The sequence below is a fragment of the Struthio camelus genome, chromosome Z (assembly GCF_040807025.1).
Source record: "Struthio camelus isolate bStrCam1 chromosome Z, bStrCam1.hap1, whole genome shotgun sequence".
NCBI lineage: Eukaryota > Metazoa > Chordata > Aves > Struthioniformes > Struthionidae > Struthio > Struthio camelus.
The window spans coordinates 18534051-18550722 of record NC_090982.1 but is presented as its reverse complement, the minus strand read 5'-3'; the positions used below and the strand labels follow the sequence as shown (position 1 = coordinate 18550722).

The following is a 16672-nucleotide window of genomic DNA, read 5'->3' as shown; positions in this document are numbered from 1 at the left end:
CCGAACTTTTGATGAGGAATTTTAATGATTTCATTCTTCTTTTCTACACCTTCTCACAAGAAAACTTTACATATAACAGCCTTGATTTAAAAGGCTGTAGAAAGGAATATATCTAAATTAAGACCTGGGCCTTGAACAAACCAACAGTCACCACAGGCATCATTCCACATTCTGACTCCTAAATTCTCAACTACTCCTACCTTTGCTGTGAGGACCTTGCTCCTCCAATTCATTTTCTAAATGCTGATGCTGAAACCGTTCACTTCACTGCTGTAAGCACAGCATTAGCCACTGACCATCATCCCACAGATTTTGTTTGCATATGTAAAACAAGACTTCATCTATTCCTTTCAGAGCCTTAACAGAAGTTAGGGTCTATGTATCACCCACGACAGTGATCACTGCCTTTGCTTCTGTGTTCTCAGTGCCCAGCTATTGTTTTTTGTTGATTTAAAACGAAAAACAAAAAAGCAACAAAACATACCACTTTCACACCTTAATAAAGCCATAGTTTCAACCTCTGTAGATTCACCTTTCTGGAAGACACGTAAACCCTTATTATTTGTCAAGCTAAACATGCTCATGTCACCTAATTCCACCTCAACTATTTCTTTCATTCACGTGTCTGTTCTTTAAACTCCCTACAGAAAAGATCCTATTTATTCTTCATGACCAAATTATTAAAGTAACGAGATGGCTAGGTCAACCCTAGCCAGTGCATCGGAATATTGCTTTAGAAAGGAGAACTGCAATTCTTCAGGGAAAAACTAAAGTTTTCTTAAGCGACTTTCATTCGGTCATCGTAAAAAACAGGATACTATTATATATATATATATATATGTGTGAGATATATAACAGTTAAATGTATACGCAGTCTGCAGGTCTCTGCATGAAAACATAGATAGCACAAGAATCTCTTTACAATAGCTTAACCACAACACAAATTAAAACAAAACGCTACTTACTGAAACAGCTATCATGGTGCTGTCAGGCCGCCATTCTGCTTGTTCATAAGGTCCAAACTGAGAAGCCGATTTTGAATGTTCCTTGTAGCTTACGATTAATACACTGGGCTGGAGAAAAAACAACAACAGTAATTTTATGTCACGTCTAGAAGGAAAGGGATTTTTGTTATCTTGTGATACAACTGCAAACAATTACGTTTCTTTAATAACAAAACATATTTCCATTAAAAAACACAGGTTCAAGAAATTATTACTGTATATTTGACAATGCATTACACAAAATGCTTTTAAAGAGAGATTACGCAGAACACCTGTGACAGTGCCAGTCTTAATCTCACTCTTTCAAATCTGAGACCTTTTATATAAAATACTTCATTCTTCCAGTAAGCAGTCATCACAGAGTGTACAAGTTGTTTCAAGTTAGAGACAGAGCGACTGATGCTTAAGATGAAGAAAAGCATCTCAAATAGGCTTTTATAATGAGAAGTACTGTCAAATCAAGCAGGATGAAATGTACCAAATTCTTACTATAGAATATTCTGTCTACTTGGTTGCTATTAAATGGATGGGCCATCAGAGAAAGCAAAAGTCAGGAAATCTGTTTTGTATCTCCAAGAAAAGGTTTCCAGAAATCATTCAGTAAAGCCACATGTACTGTTTGATGAAGACTTTGCGTATGATTTTATGAGATGCCCGCACTAGTACCCTTTTTGGGAACGGAGAACAGCTTTTGGGTCACAAAGCCCAGACATTGCTATCATAACCACCAAGTTGTTTATTCTCTTCCATTAAGGCAGTTGAGAGTTGCAACAGAAAAAAACCCGTAGAAAGCTACCCTTCACTGCTCCAGAGCTTAGCAACATCCTTCTAATTTCCTTCCTAAATATATTGCAGACCAATTTGTACTCACTTGCTCTTGAAATAGTAATAGCTTTCAGCTTAGGTATGTATCCCCACTTCTGCCACCCTCTGACCTTTTCAGGACAGGAAAAAGGGAAGAAGCACGTATACACTAGTTAGATGACAACTGTATCTCCTCAAGATTCAACAAAATTAAACAAGCCAAGCTCTTCTGGTCTTGTAAAAGAACTTTCCCCTCACCCTCCCAATAGACCCTCTCCCTTAACTCTATCGGTGCCAGTTTTTCTTCTGAGCCAACTCAGAAGCAAACTCTGAGTCCCAAAAAGAATTTCCAGCCCCTGGAAACAAAAGGCTGAGTAGCAATCATTCCTTTTGCTGAAAGGAATTATGAAATCTCTTGGCACAGCATCACTAGAGCCACAGGCGATGACAACTTTACTACCGTTTTTAGTCAGTCTACTAGCTCAAATTGCAGAAGTTGGTACAACAAATCAAAAACTTTTAGTTCTACCCATACACTGCGTGGGTGCCTATCACCACCACGTTTATCATCAGCTATTTCAGTTTCCCTTAATAAAAAGTAATGTCAAAAAATATTCAAAAAAGATACTATGAAACTAAGTAATCAAATACTCTCACCAAACATGCAAGTAAGAAGTTTAATTAACACCATACAGGCACTCTTTGCCCTGGTAAATTCATAGCATGACTTCTCATTCCATAAACAGCATTCTGTACATTATTGCTTAAATTTTACATCCACACAAAATTGAATTATCAAAAAATAAAGCGAAACATACATACTAGAACGTGTAACAAGCAAGCTAATTTTTAAGCTAAGACCTTTCACTGCTTGGCTTACATCCACTTTAATTGCCTCAGACAGACAGAAAAAACATGCATCTAGTGACAATACAGTCCTGGTAATCTGCAGTAATGATTCTGAGACCAATCCTCTTCTACTGTGCTTTAAGCATTTCACCAGCAGGCAAGAACATCCTTTTTAAACCCTCATTAATGCACTCCAGCATAGGTTTTTGCATACAGTTACTTTTACAGAAGATAATGACAGCATTTATACTGTAACTTTCTTGTGATATTCCTTCATTAGAAAGATACTACTACACCTTAGAATTTGGAAGGAAGTTTTGCAAACAGAGAACCTATAAAATTTATATGAAGTGACTTCCAGATTGATTTAATTTTATGCCTTAAAATTTGAGGACTAAATGAGCCAACATTAAGAATACAAGCATATTTGACTTTTATGCAGTTTAAGAGATCTCTTTTCTTATTAGCAGACTCATTTCTAATTCAATAGGTCACAAAGTCTACCTAGCTAACGTTTAAACCATAAATATTTAATTAATATAAAGCTATTCACACGTAAGGATATTCAAGAGCAGGATTTCACAGGAGAAAAACCCCTGATGTACAAACACGCTCTCCCTAGTTTTAGAAGTTTGTCACAGACGTGTGACCAGTGTGAACAGCTATGAGCGTAATACAGCTAGAAGGACAGCTTGTTACCCTACTCTGCTCAGATGGGAGAGAAAAATCACCATTTTACTTCTACAGCAATTTATTATCAAAAGTCATCTAATACATATAACAGCACTAAGAACCGTACAACTGCACTCCTTCTGTAAATAGGAGGGTATATCAGCATAATTTTCATTACTTGTCCCAAGTGGAACAAGCTGTTAAATCCCTACTTTTAGCAAAAGAAGTGCCAATTAGTACAATACTTCTTTCTGGTTAGTTTTAGATAATTAGCTCACAGTAGGTACAGAAACTTCAGGTATTTGGGTTCTATTACGTAGATTTTTCCTTAAACCTTTACATTTGCTTCTATCATAAAAAACAGCTTCCCACATCAACTTCATGAACTCCATATGGCTTTTCCTGTTCTCACTTCTTCACGCAGCCATTGAACGTTATAAACGAATCTAGTTAGGTGTAACTGAGGTGAAACATGCATACTCTAGGGCTCAAATATGTAAAAACATCCTCCTTTTTAAAATCAGCTTTCAGTTAAGATTTCATGGTAGAGTAACAGCTTTTGAAGAAACTGGTGATTCTAGAAACATTGGAATTTATCTAACAAATAAAACCAGAGTTATTCCAAAAAAAAAAAAAGGTATTCATTTATAGAACAACAGTAAACACCTCCAGTTTGTAACAAAGAAATAACTGAAGACTTTCTGTGCAATTAATAAGAAATTCTCCCTCAAATTTTGACTTAAAGCTGGCAAGAGCTTCTCAAGATAAACGAAAAGTAAATCTGGCATTTCACAATCTGCTGCAGAGAAAGTCTAGCATTTTGATATAACAATTTGGCCTCTGAGTAAGGCATAACAGAAGCTAACATTCATTTATGAATAGAACAGGGGATGGATGGTCACAGAATAATTAAAATGTAGAAAATAAAAAGGGGAAAGATCCTAAAAAACATATAGTGATGTCATCTCTAAGACTAAATAAGTTCTCCAGCGCTCTAGTTAACAATATTGAAAAAAGAAATGGGATATAACTTCTTGTTCCCATGAATACACTAGATTTTCCCCCTTTTTACCTACCGTTCAACTACCTTACCTTTCTTTTTCACAAGAGTCCTTTCCACAGTGCTCTCACTCCTAAATCAATGCCTTTCTAGCATAAAATATGTCTTTTCTTTTTTGATGTCAGACTGTTAAAACATTCATAGGAGAGCAATGAGTGCAAATATACTCTGGATAGCCAAAACCGAGACAGAAGAACTACATCATTTATAAAGTAAGGTAGCTAGCTAGCTTCATACATAAAGACACCTAATTCAACAACCTACGCTAAAACTCATTTCCATTTTGTTATTAGTTGCTGAAAGGTTGCAGAGTAAGAATTCTTTTGGATTTTCAGCTAAGAAATACTTGAAGACGCAGTTCTTTTGCCATAGCTCTGCATCAACATTAGGGCAATCACTGTCACACTCATTTAAAACTTTGTGATTGTTTAACTTAATTCTAGCTGACAGGATACATCACCTTTCCCAATTCCTTCTTTAAGGGATAACCATGAGCAACATGAACAGTCTCAAAACAAACTGAACCACATCAAGCAGTTTTCCTGAAGAGATTTATCAAGATGGTCAAACCCTACATCTGAATTCTCTCAAAGCAGAAGTGGTATCACCATTTCAGAAGTGATATTACCACTTCAGTGGAAATTATATTACCATTTCCAAACACAAGCTTTCTATGCACATTTGATTCAGATGCACATTGAAGACATTTACACCTTAAACTAAGATGTGAATGTCGCTCTGAACACGCAGTCTTTAAATAGCAGCAGTACTACAGATTGAAGAGTAGCTGATCAGGAGTAAATGCCTGACTTAATGAGCTGTTTAAAGGGCTTAAAAAAAAATTATCCATTAATAAATTTAGAGGTACACAGAGAGAAGTACAGTCATTGTTTCTGTCTGGGAGAACATACAATTGGGAAAAATGGAGTTTTCCTTAATTTGGATTCTGTGCTTTGACCGCGGCAAGTTAAAGACAAACTGTGCACATAGTAGTTTTATCAAATAAGTTATATGAGTCAAGAAATAAAAAGAAAAACTACTGAAAAAATTTTGAGAGGCAGACACCTAACAGCATCTACACCTTCAGACGTTAAAAGTAAGAGAGCAAGTAAAAATGAAGGAATACTAAAAAAAATTTCAGTTCACCTAGATCCCGAAAGAGAAAGGGCAAGAGAGAAACACTGCCATTCACAGCCACCCAAAAAAATAAATAATGGACCCTGTCAACTACTCAAGAAGAGTGGTTATTTGGGTGACAGAGACAATGGCTGTCAATACTGTTTTTTTTTTCCATTAACCATATTCTCTGCCTTGACAGACTGTAGTTTGGACTTTGAAAGCTAGAAGGTTCATCCTTAAGATACTCAATTACAGTAATAGTAAATGGTTGAAACTTGGGAATATCATACTGAGATGGAGACACTGACTTTTTTTAAACCGATGACATACACAAATAAAGTTAAGAAAATTGATACAGAAACAAAAATATGAAGTTACAATCTCTCTCTGATCTTCGGATGTTCCTGTAAGAGAACAGCACTCTTACAACTTCTATACAACACCAAACAGTAGTTCTTATAACTGTATTAAATATGAATAGCGAAACCACAACATTCTTAGAATTGAGGGAAGGATACATTAAGTAGCTGATATATCAAGTCATACCCAAATTCTTAAGTATGTACTGCAAGAAAGTCACACACACTTAAAAATACCAAACGAGTTGCACAGAATCCAATTATTTCCCCAAAGAACATTTAGTCTGAAGGCTTTGCCTAGCTATATGCAGAGGGCATGTTCAGATCTGACCTATACTTTTGCTTCTGCTCTTTTTTATTTTACATATGAATCCAAAGTAACTTGAATTTCCAATGCAAGTAAAGGACACCAACCTTAATGCTTCTTTTTTAAAGGATTCTCACCCCTAATGCCACTAATTCACTACTACTAATTTACTTTCCAAAGAGTTTCCAAAGAGTTTTTTGCATTTAAGTATGGCTGTCAAACACTGAACATCTGGAAGACTAGCAGTCTCTTCACAGCTGTTATCTCCAGGAAGAAGATTCTTCCCATAGTACATCGGCTGAAAGTATGCAACAGCACTAGCAGCTGACAACATGGTATTACACAGGGGGTTTTTTTAATGGAACATCAACACAGGAACTTGCAGGGCCATAGACAGCTGTGCTTAAATTTCAAATACAGCATCACAGAAGTCTGTGTGATGCAGAGTAGATTCATACAATCTCTAACTATAAACAAACCTTATACTGGCAAATAACTTTATGTGCAATAGACTGGACTGTCAAAATTCACAACTGAGGACGCTTTTCTCTCAATGCAAGTAAATGAGATGTCTTTCAAGGGTCATTTATTCGATACTAGCACAGGAGAAACTGAAAAACTTTTAAGGCCCAACGAATATTAACATGATAACTTTAGATCTCTCATGATGATCCAATCAGTCTAAAGGGTATTTCTCTTATTTCCTTCATGATGTAACTACAAATATATAATTACAACAGAAGAGACAGCAAAACTGCTACTTTTTTGGAAGTATTGTCTATTTAATAACTGATTATTAAGATTCAACACAAAGAACAAAGGCAACGACAAAGGTAAAGCTCACGTAGGAAATTAAGATTATAACTATCTGTAGGTCATTGGATCACGTCAGGCCCAGAGTCTTTTTGTAGCTCGCATAAAAAGAAAGTCTTCTCAGATCAACATCTGTTGGGTAGCAGTAAGAAATTCCTCATTAGCTTCTCAGGGGTTAAACAACTAAGAAAAAACCACAGGGATAGGAGGTAAGACATGGTAACTTGCACTGATGCCATCTGTGTCACACTGAAAGCACATGAGAAGAGAGTTATGTACTTGCCTGTATACAGCCTAGTTCAGCATACAGAACAAATACAGATTACTCTGCAGTCTAGGATTCTGACAGGCATGCGTTCCCATAAAGCTGAAGTTCATTCGGCTGGTCTGATTCAGTATCAGCTTGTCATAAAAAACAGGCAAGTTTAAAAACAATGGCTAGATATAAATCATAAGCTGGTACACATTTAGGTTATTAAGAAACGTTCCTCAAAATAAGTGGTTGGGCCAAACTATCCTCAGCTCCAGAGAGCTTACAAAACTGGATTTGACTGGCAGAGTCAGAGCAGATACTCCAATAACCTCCAGGAGCTTTCATTAAATATTCAAGGACAGTACATATTCCTGGCACTGCCACAGTCTGCTAAGATTAAAGAAAGGAAATGCTGAACTATATTTATATGTACAACTGCGTCAGACTCTATTCTTGTTCCACCTACTTTGCTCTTCAAGATCTCCAGGGAAACTCCACTGATCTATCACACCACCTTCTTCAGTTACATACATCTCCCCTCAGCTTATCGAATCCTGTAGGTAAATATCTAGAACTCCTCAAAATATCTCAATCTCACATTTCATGAGATAACCACACCAATCTAATGGCATTAAAAGTTACCGCTGTCAAAGGAGTAACTGCTTTCAGTTTGCCAACTAGAACGCTCCTCTGATCCCCTGAGGGATTCAGTTTACTATCCTGGCAAAAGAAAGCAAACACTTTTCCATCTGTTCATGGAGTCAAGATAAAAGCCAACACTAGTCCATAACAAGTCACAAAAGTATAGCTGGGAGCGAGAAAGAAGACAACACTTCAAACTGCCCAGCTGCAGATGAGGAAACCTCATCTTTAGTTCCCTAGTCAATCTAGTAAACATCAATGACTTAATTTTAATATTTAAGAAATTTCAATTCATAAAATAAATTTTCTGATTTCAAACAACCAATTACCTAATAGAAGCAGAATAAAAAAATTTACAAGCTTTCGATAGCTGTCTATGGCAGGCTTCATTAGCTCTTAATGTGAAGGAATCTTCCAAGATAGCTAAATCAAAATTTCTCCTAAAATACTACAAAAGAAATACTTTAAAAGTATCAGAAAATAGCAAGGAAGACTGAAACATAGTATAACCTTCCTTCCAAGAAAGCTAGTAACTTGCTTCAGTTCGTTCACAAGGGCACCACATCTACAACTATCACTAAAAAGAGAAGTCCTTCTATACAGAAGACATTACAGGACATCTTAATCAGCAGATTTCAAATCCTTACACAGCTTGAACTGCTCTACTGGGAGTTACATATGGCCTCAACTTGTAAACTAGTGAGTTTCAGAAAGGCACAGTTAACATTTGGTTTTAGCTACTGAAACATCATTGCATATTTTCTGGTTCCTCAAACGCTTCCTATTTTTAAAACATTTCTCCCTTGTTTCTATGTGACCGTCTAACTGCAAAAGTGGTAAAGCAGAGAACATCGCACAAAGGAAGTATGTCCTGTCTTCTACCTGTTACAGTCTTAAACATCTGTTGATTTTGTTCATCCTTCGAGAACATTCACTTAAAATTATAGATTTCAAATGGTAAGACTTTCTGAAATATGTCTTAGTAGACCATTCTTAGTCTCTCTCAGGAAACACCTATTTATACAGCAAAATCTGCATGACATCTAACTCCGTAAGACAATGAAAAACATCAGCATCATTTTAGTTCATTCATGTCACTTGCAGAAAGCAGACAAAGCAGGCAAAAGTTCCAATACCAGAAACAGGACAATAAGCATCAATAAATCAGGCTTCTCAACCTGTCACATTAATAAAACGCTATTAAAGATCATTCTCCCACTGAATCTGTGATATATGAGTTCTATTTTATAATAGCAAAGAAACTCAAACACCACCATTTATCACTTCCTACTGTTAGCCTGTAATTCCTCCTTATTCTTATGCCAGAGGCGGATCCATTTTAAGATTTTTTTTTTCTTTTGACCCAAGTTATGCCAATGTAACTGCTTACTTGTCACTTTGTGAAACAGACCTGTGAAGTGATCCAGTTGGAAAAAAACTGCAAAGTTTTCCCCTTTAAAAAAAATAGATCATTTCTCAAATACAGTTTAGAGCACAGCCACACAAAAAACAAGCTGGCATAACAAACAGCAGTACCCGTAAAAGCGTAACAGAAGTAAGTAAGCGAAAAGCCCTTAAACCGAATATATCACTGACAATGCACAAAAACAGAACTGCAGCCTCAGAAAGAAATTTCAAAATTACATTTGGAGGATTTTGTAGAAAAACAGCACATCGTCAAAGAAGTCATCCTCAGTTTATGACAATATCATTAAAAACCACAATGCAGATTCCCTCCCGCTCCAACAGCGGCTTATACAGTAAGATAAGCAGCCTATTTTGTTATATCCAGGATTTTTGCAATCATTTCCTTCTAGAGGCAAATGAGACGCCTAGGTTGCATCAAAGAAGGCTAAAATATATGGAGAGGGAAAATAAGGTTAAGCTTGGTTTCAGCAAGAAAGCCAACAAACAGATAACATTTTAAAGGCAGCAGATAACCACTATGTCCCATGCAATTAAATGGGATCCTTGTGCAACCTCCACTTCTAACAGGGAGAAAATATGTTGCTTAATTTAACCAATTTTCAGCACCATTCTGATTTCCAAGTTCACTGTAGGAGTTCCAGGCTTCTTTGGTAACCAAAGATTACAATCATTAACTGTCCCTCCCCTTCCAAATTTCAGTCTAACCACAGAAACATTTAAGAATCAAGATCCTACAACAGATTAGAATTATTTAACTATAAAACTGCAAGAAATAAAATCTTGGCGGTACAAGTGGGAACTGCGTCACATTTTCCTAATTTTCAAAATAAGAACAAAATAGAACCTTGATTTTTACCTACTATTTTTTCATTACAGTAATGAAAATCATCAATATATCCAATCTCTCCCTACAAAATAACATGCAAATTAGTCTACACATTTTTGCCTCAAAATCTTCAACAGCATTCCATCTGTTTTTGCCTACATCATTTACTCCATTTCTAATCTTTAATTTCCTAATACTAGTTCTTAAGCACATAGTAGATTCAAAGGAGTTTTAGGCAATACCATATCACATGAAAAACACAAAATAATAAATGTAAGTTTGCAAGTCTGAAAATATTTCAATGGCCCCTATGCCTGAAATAGGAAGTGTAAAACTCAGAACCTTACCAGCCTCCTCACCTTATTCTGACATGGAACTTTATATACATAAGGCTTATTACTATCTGAACTAACAAAGATATTAGCCTAAAGGCTTTTTTGCTTCAGGAAACTGAATTACTTAAACCAGACTAGAACTTAGTTCTGTTCCAAAGAAGATACTTCTGACAACTGAAAGCTTATTATAGAATGCAAAAAATTTTAGCTTCTTTCACAAAAATCCAACACATGCTTTTACACACTAAATGGCTTTTTTTTTATTCTGTCATTTGCATCCATATAGCAGAAAGATTATCTTAAACAAGGTTATCTTAACAGAGACCTTTGTTGTACTTGGTTTTGCTAACGCTGACTGTCTGCAGAGGGTGAGAGACTGGAACATACTTTTTAGTTTAACGTCAACTACGGATCTTACCTGGCAAAGCCAGCATTTTCCTCCAAAGCACCCATTACATACTGAAATTAAAATGTAGTAAAAAAGTTTTAAATGATCTGCAACTCTGCTCAAACTTCTGCATCAAGTGACTTCTGCTCCAGCTTTGCCTCTAGCCAGCTGTACAACAGTTAACATTTCAAAACAAGTCCAGACCTGAAAGTTAACATATTAAATCCTCAGTGATGGACCATAAAGGAAACTGTATTCTAGACAACACAACGTATCTTGAGAAGCACTCTATAAGCCTGTCCTTTTTCACATATTTACCTTTAATTAGGCTCTGTTAACTGACTACAGCTATAAATTAACAACTAGCAAAGCTAGAAGAGTATGTCTACACTATGTATCATGACTCTAAGAGATCAAAGGCCACATGATGATGTTCACACAGCAGAGCCACTGGACTAATCTGCTCTAATTAGACATTTGTGTAGGTTAAAAAACAACACCCCACCCAGAAACTAATGAACAGCAATACTGAGCACAACACAACACAACAAGGTAAGGTGATGGAATCTCAACAAGAGAAGATTTTTTTCTGAGCACTGGAGCAGGCTGCCCAGAGAGGTTGTGGAGTCTCCTTCACTGCAGATATTCAAAACCCGGCTGGACGCGATCCTGGGCAACATGCTTGAGCAGGGGGGGTTGGACTAGATGATCTCCAGAGGTCCCTTCCAACCTCAACCGTTCTGTGATTTAAGGCTATGTCTGTCCCTTGATACCTTTGAATATCAGTTTTCTAAGATTAGATTTTTGGTTTTCTCCTGCAACCTGAGATGAACTCTATTAACTAGATGGAGACAGGTATTTATACACAGATTTAGGGTTCAATTTAGGTACTACTTAAGAAGATGTAGCATCAAAATTTAAAGCCAATATCACAGCTGACAGCACTTTTTGTTACCAAACTCAAAGGGAAAAAAGGTTAAACTTCCATTTAAAGTGAGGTATTTAACGTATGTTATACACATACTCTTCAGTGTTGCTAGGGCAGCAACTTCCATGCAAACATCTGCCAAATTCAATTGTATTCCATGCCAATTCTAATGTTCAGGGCCACAGAACATTTAAATGGGGGTCATAGCAAGACAAGTTTGTGAACGTCTGTGCTATACAATCACTCTTGAATAAGCCTGAATCGTGAAAGTAATGACAAACATAAGCAGTTAGGTTTGGGGAAGACTCCTGGATTCCCAATTTTGGGTGCAAAAAACATAGGACAAGTGACCTTCAGTCACATGAAGCACGTTTGCAAAACAAGGGTTATTATAACATCCTTTGCAACAGGCTACCGTGCTATTTAAAGTCAAACTAAAAAAAAAAAAAAAGGTTGCTTTGGAGTCTCCTTTTCGGTAATAACAGGTGCTAACTCCGAGTAGGTTACTTTTACATATTTCCTTGACAGTATGTTCCTACAGGTAAATATCTCCGCTTAACACGTCTGACTTGCAAGAGAGAGCCACAAATACTGTAGTACTTTGTAAAATTTAGTCCCAGCTTTTACAACGCTTTCTGGCAGAGGAGCGAACGAACATCTTACAGACTGGAGGGGTTTTCGGTTGGGAGATGAGGGTTTGAGGGCTAACAGGCAGATACTCACTCTGCAGTACCAGACGCTCAGCTGAGATGGGGATAACACTGCGAAGAAAGCTCTCTGGGGATCCGTCTGGATGTGCAGAGGTTGCTCCAGGGACTCCAGAGGACAGAGGAGCCTCTTGGGCCAGCCGCTGAGGAAATACATGGCTGCAGCTCTGCCCGTGCGCGGGGAGCGGAGTCGCGGCGGGCTCTAACCGAGCCGGGGGGCGGCGGCAGCCAGGCGGGCCGAGGAGCAGCAACAGGCCCGCCGGTTCCCCGCTCCCGGACCTGCGGACGAAGGGCTCTGACGGCCGGCCCGCAGCCGGCCGAGCATAATCACGAGCGGAGCGGCGGGGGCCCGGGCTCGGCACCGCCGCCCGGGCACGGGGGATGGGTTGGGGCGGGGGAGGATGAGGCCTCTTCACGGGGCGCGGCGGGGGGAGCGGAGGGCCGCGGCCGCCGAGGGGCGGAGGCGGGAGCAGAGCGCGGGGCGGGGCGAGGCCCGAGCGCAGCGAGCCGCGGGGGCCGGGGCCTGCGGGGCGGCGGCCGGTCACTGCTGCCAGGGGGCCGGCGGGAGCTGCGGCGGCGGCTCCGACCGCCTCGGGGTGCCGGACGCTCCCGCTCTCCCTGCGACCGCTGCCGGGGCCGAGATCGGGATCGGGACCGGGACCGGGGCTGGGGCTGTCGCGGCCGCCGCCATCTCCCGCCTCCTCCCCCTCCGCTACGGCGTCCGGGCGCCGCAGCCCCGAGCGCGACGGCGGCCCGCGAGGGGGCGGGGCGGGAGGCGGGGAGGGGCCGGGGCGGCCGCCGCCCATTGGCCCCAGCCGCCGGGCTGCGCGGAAGTGACGTCAGGAGGAGGCCGGGATGCTCGCCCTCACCTCCCCCCCCACCCACGTCCCGAGAGACTGCGTGTCAAGGTTCCGCGCCACAGCGCGAGCGCTGGCGTTAGGGGCGGGGAGAGAAAGAGCTGGCGCAGGGAGGGAGGGGTGGAGGAGAACGGGGGGGGGGGGGGGCGCGCAGGCGCACAAAGGCGGGGCCCCTCCCCCCGCTCCTTGAGCGCCGGGGGCGGGCGGTAGGGGCGGGACCGTTGGGGCGCTGCGGGGGCGGGGCGCTGCGGGGACCGTTGGGGCGCTGCGGGGGCGAGGTGTTGCGGGGACCGTTGGGGCGCTGCGGGGGCGGGGCGCTGCGGGGACCGTTGGGGCGCTGCGGGGGCGGGGCGCTGCGGGGACCGTTGGGGCGTTTAAGAGGCTGTTGGGGAAGGCCGCCCGGGCGCAGCGGTCGCCTGCGTGGCCGGGGCTGGTGCTGAGCGCCGTGCCTGGGGAGGGGGAGGGGGACGGCGGGGAAAAGCCGTTTGCCCCTCGCCCTGCTCTGGTGACGGCCCTGGGGAGCAGAGGGGGAACTGCCTGGTTAGCCTGTGGTCCGGGGCAGGGGGGGGTGAGAGGCCAGGGAGTGCAGTGCAGTGGTTTGACACCGTGCAGTGAAAAAACCCCTCTCTTAGAGTCGAAGTTCTCGGCCAAGAATAGGGACAGTGGAAGGGTGAAGCCGTTTTGCAGGCAGAACGGTGTTTTTTGAGGGCCCTGTTTAGTTTGTAGTCAGTTGCATGCTGCCGCGGTCCTCCATCAGTCCACCGGTATAAGCATATGTCTAGAGAGGAATAAAAACTACTTCAAATAGGCAAACAGTGCTCAGATAGGTCATGTTCTCCAGTTCATCCCACCATCAATTAGGAAAGGAGTTTTATGTTGTTGCACACTCATGTTTGGCAATTCCTGGGAGGCCTGGGCACTGCATCAGAGACGTCACACAAAATGGGTGCTCTCGCACCCCCGCACACACCTCTAAGAGACTGTTTTGGCAACAGAGCTCCACAGGGCAATGTTGGAGGCGACAACAACAAGTCTGGGAAGCAGAGACGGATCCAGGGGTTTCCAATGCCTTAGAGGTCGCCTTTGAATATGTGTTTTGGGTTGGGATTACCTCAGGCTCAGGGAATGGCTCTACCCGCAACATGTCCGATGGATGCGGCACTGATTTGGAGCTTCTGCTGCGTATGGGCATGAAGGTTTGTCCTGCTGCATGATGAGTGGGATGGAACTAATGGAACTAATTCATCTGAAAAATGATTTTTTTTTTTTGGCTAAGTTATTTTTCAGCCAAGACGTGTTCTGTAATCTTTTTTCCGTGACTGCCCAAATGCTTTTCTTGATACGTTAAGTAGAGAACAGGAAAATGTGGAGAGGAGGATGGCTGGAAGTGGTAACTGCTTAAGCTATAGCTTTAGATGTAGTGAATGCGGCTTTCGTTATTGAAATTTTGCAAATCTTGCAATTGAAAAGAATATGCAAGAGAACGAGGTAAATTTCCCCACCACTGCAAGGGCAGCGCCCATGTTGGAAAGAAAGAGCTGCAGGTGGAAATAATCAAAGAAACTTACTGAACTGCTTGCCCTTCATTGCCTGTTCGAAGAGTTCTGCTGGCCGGCATAACGCAAAACCCGCTCCTACAAAACACGGATTACATAGTTCCCCTTGTGGAATGCGGCCTGTCCCCACATCTAAGATACATTCTTTCCTCATATCTTTCTAGGTAATAAATTGTTGTTACTGTGTGAATATCATATTCTAGCTGAAATCTTTCTGTGTGAGCACAGAAACAAAAAGAGTGAGTTGTGAATATGTATATGTTAGAACCTAGACAAAGCCTAATAAATCCTGAAAAACTTTGCAGTAAAGAAGCAAAGCATGTTTTTATGTTGAACTTTTAAATGCAAAACTTGGAAATGTTTTGCCATCGAATTCCTGCCCCTCAGAAAGGTGCCAATCAGTGTTTCTCCTACAAACACTCGTCTCTTCCGTGGTCTCTTTTTGACTTGCTTTTCTGTTGCTAGCCCTTTAAATTAGGAAATAGCAATAATACTCACGATTTTAGCAGCCTGTCATTTATCTATTCCTTTTTCTCAAGAAAAAAATACCACAAAAGATATCCCATGACGTAAGTGTGGCTTTTGGAATCGTATTTCTTCTGGGATAACTACACATTGTTTTTTCATCTTACTTAATGAAAGGAAAATACAGAGAAATTTATCCAAGTCTGTGAGAAAATTTGTAAAGGATCCATATGTCTTTCTTAGTTTTAGGTAGCTTCCCTTAGTTAATGCTACAGCATTGTAGCACATACATACACAAGAGGCAAACATGCTCACAGGCCATGCTGCCTCTGCTGAACAATTAGATCATGCAGGGTCTATGCATAAGTGAAGGAAAGCTGCTTCTGCTAATAACTACTCTGTACGATTTTGTCATAACTCTACACTGGGCAACAAGCAAAGAGACAGGAGTCTCTGCAGTGTGTACGTTGCTGCTGTCATTCCTTTCCTTGGGGAGAGACAAGGGACACATCATAAAATTGAGAAATGATAATGATGAGTTCACTGACTACAAAATGGTGCAATATTTCCTTTGAAAGTGTGACTATTAAAATCCTGCTATCGGTGATATATGACCTGAACTGTGTCCTTTTGTTAAATTTTTGTGTGCTGAACCAAGAGCGTATTTAGATGCCTAGAATGGTAATGTGATAATGAGATAGTAGTTCTTTTTGAATCCGTAGACTGTTTGTGCTTGAGTGCAAAAACATTGACACACTTCTCGGTGTTACGGTACTAGACTGTAAATCATACTCACCTAGGAGGTAAAAGATGCGTAGAAATGACAAGCATGCAGAGGACCAAGCTCACAGAGTTTCTTCAACGGATCTGGCAGTGACTGCTGAGGTAAAATCATGGGTTGTAGGAGTGAGTCTCTGATAACATACCTGGGTAGAATTGTGCAAGCCCTTCATGCACAGAGGTCCAGCTGTCATCAAGTTCACCTAGCTGAAGATAAGACGTACTTTCATGTGACTGTCGACGTAGTGACAGGCATGTTGTTTTGGAAACTGCACTCTTGAGATAGCTCTGTCTTGAAAGTGGAAAGCCCACGACAATCTCTGCGAACATCCAGGGATGTTCAAATATCATAAGCTGACATACGTAAGCCTAGATGTGAGCAGCATGGTGAAACTGGGTGACGACATTAGATCCGGGGTGAAAATGTTGCAGCAGGTAAGTATGCTGCACAGCTACCACAGTTAGATTCCCGCTACAGAGTTGGCAGCTATTGCCACGAACTGCCGTTTAGGCTGAGCTG

General features: G+C 41.1%; 1 protein-coding gene across 6 annotated transcripts in view; it reads right to left on the bottom strand.

Annotated features, from left to right (window-relative positions):
- RIC1 (RIC1 homolog, RAB6A GEF complex partner 1) overlaps nt 1-12924 on the bottom strand; it is a 56004-nt gene extending 43080 nt beyond the window's left edge. For 3 of the 6 annotated variants that reach the window (XM_068928799.1, XM_068928800.1, XM_009669096.2), the window contains exons 1-2: nt 12511-12914; nt 966-1073 (exon numbers count right to left, since the gene is read on the bottom strand). In XM_068928799.1, coding sequence (XP_068784900.1) covers nt 966-1073; nt 12511-12651 — 249 coding nt within the window. In that variant the 5' untranslated portion in view covers nt 12652-12914. Of the gene's footprint in view, nt 1-965; nt 1074-12510 lie in introns of those variants that run through there. The other 3 variants (XM_068928802.1, XM_068928803.1, XM_068928801.1) reach the window with 2 other exon arrangements.
- Nucleotides 12925-16672: the final 3748 nt, after the last annotated feature.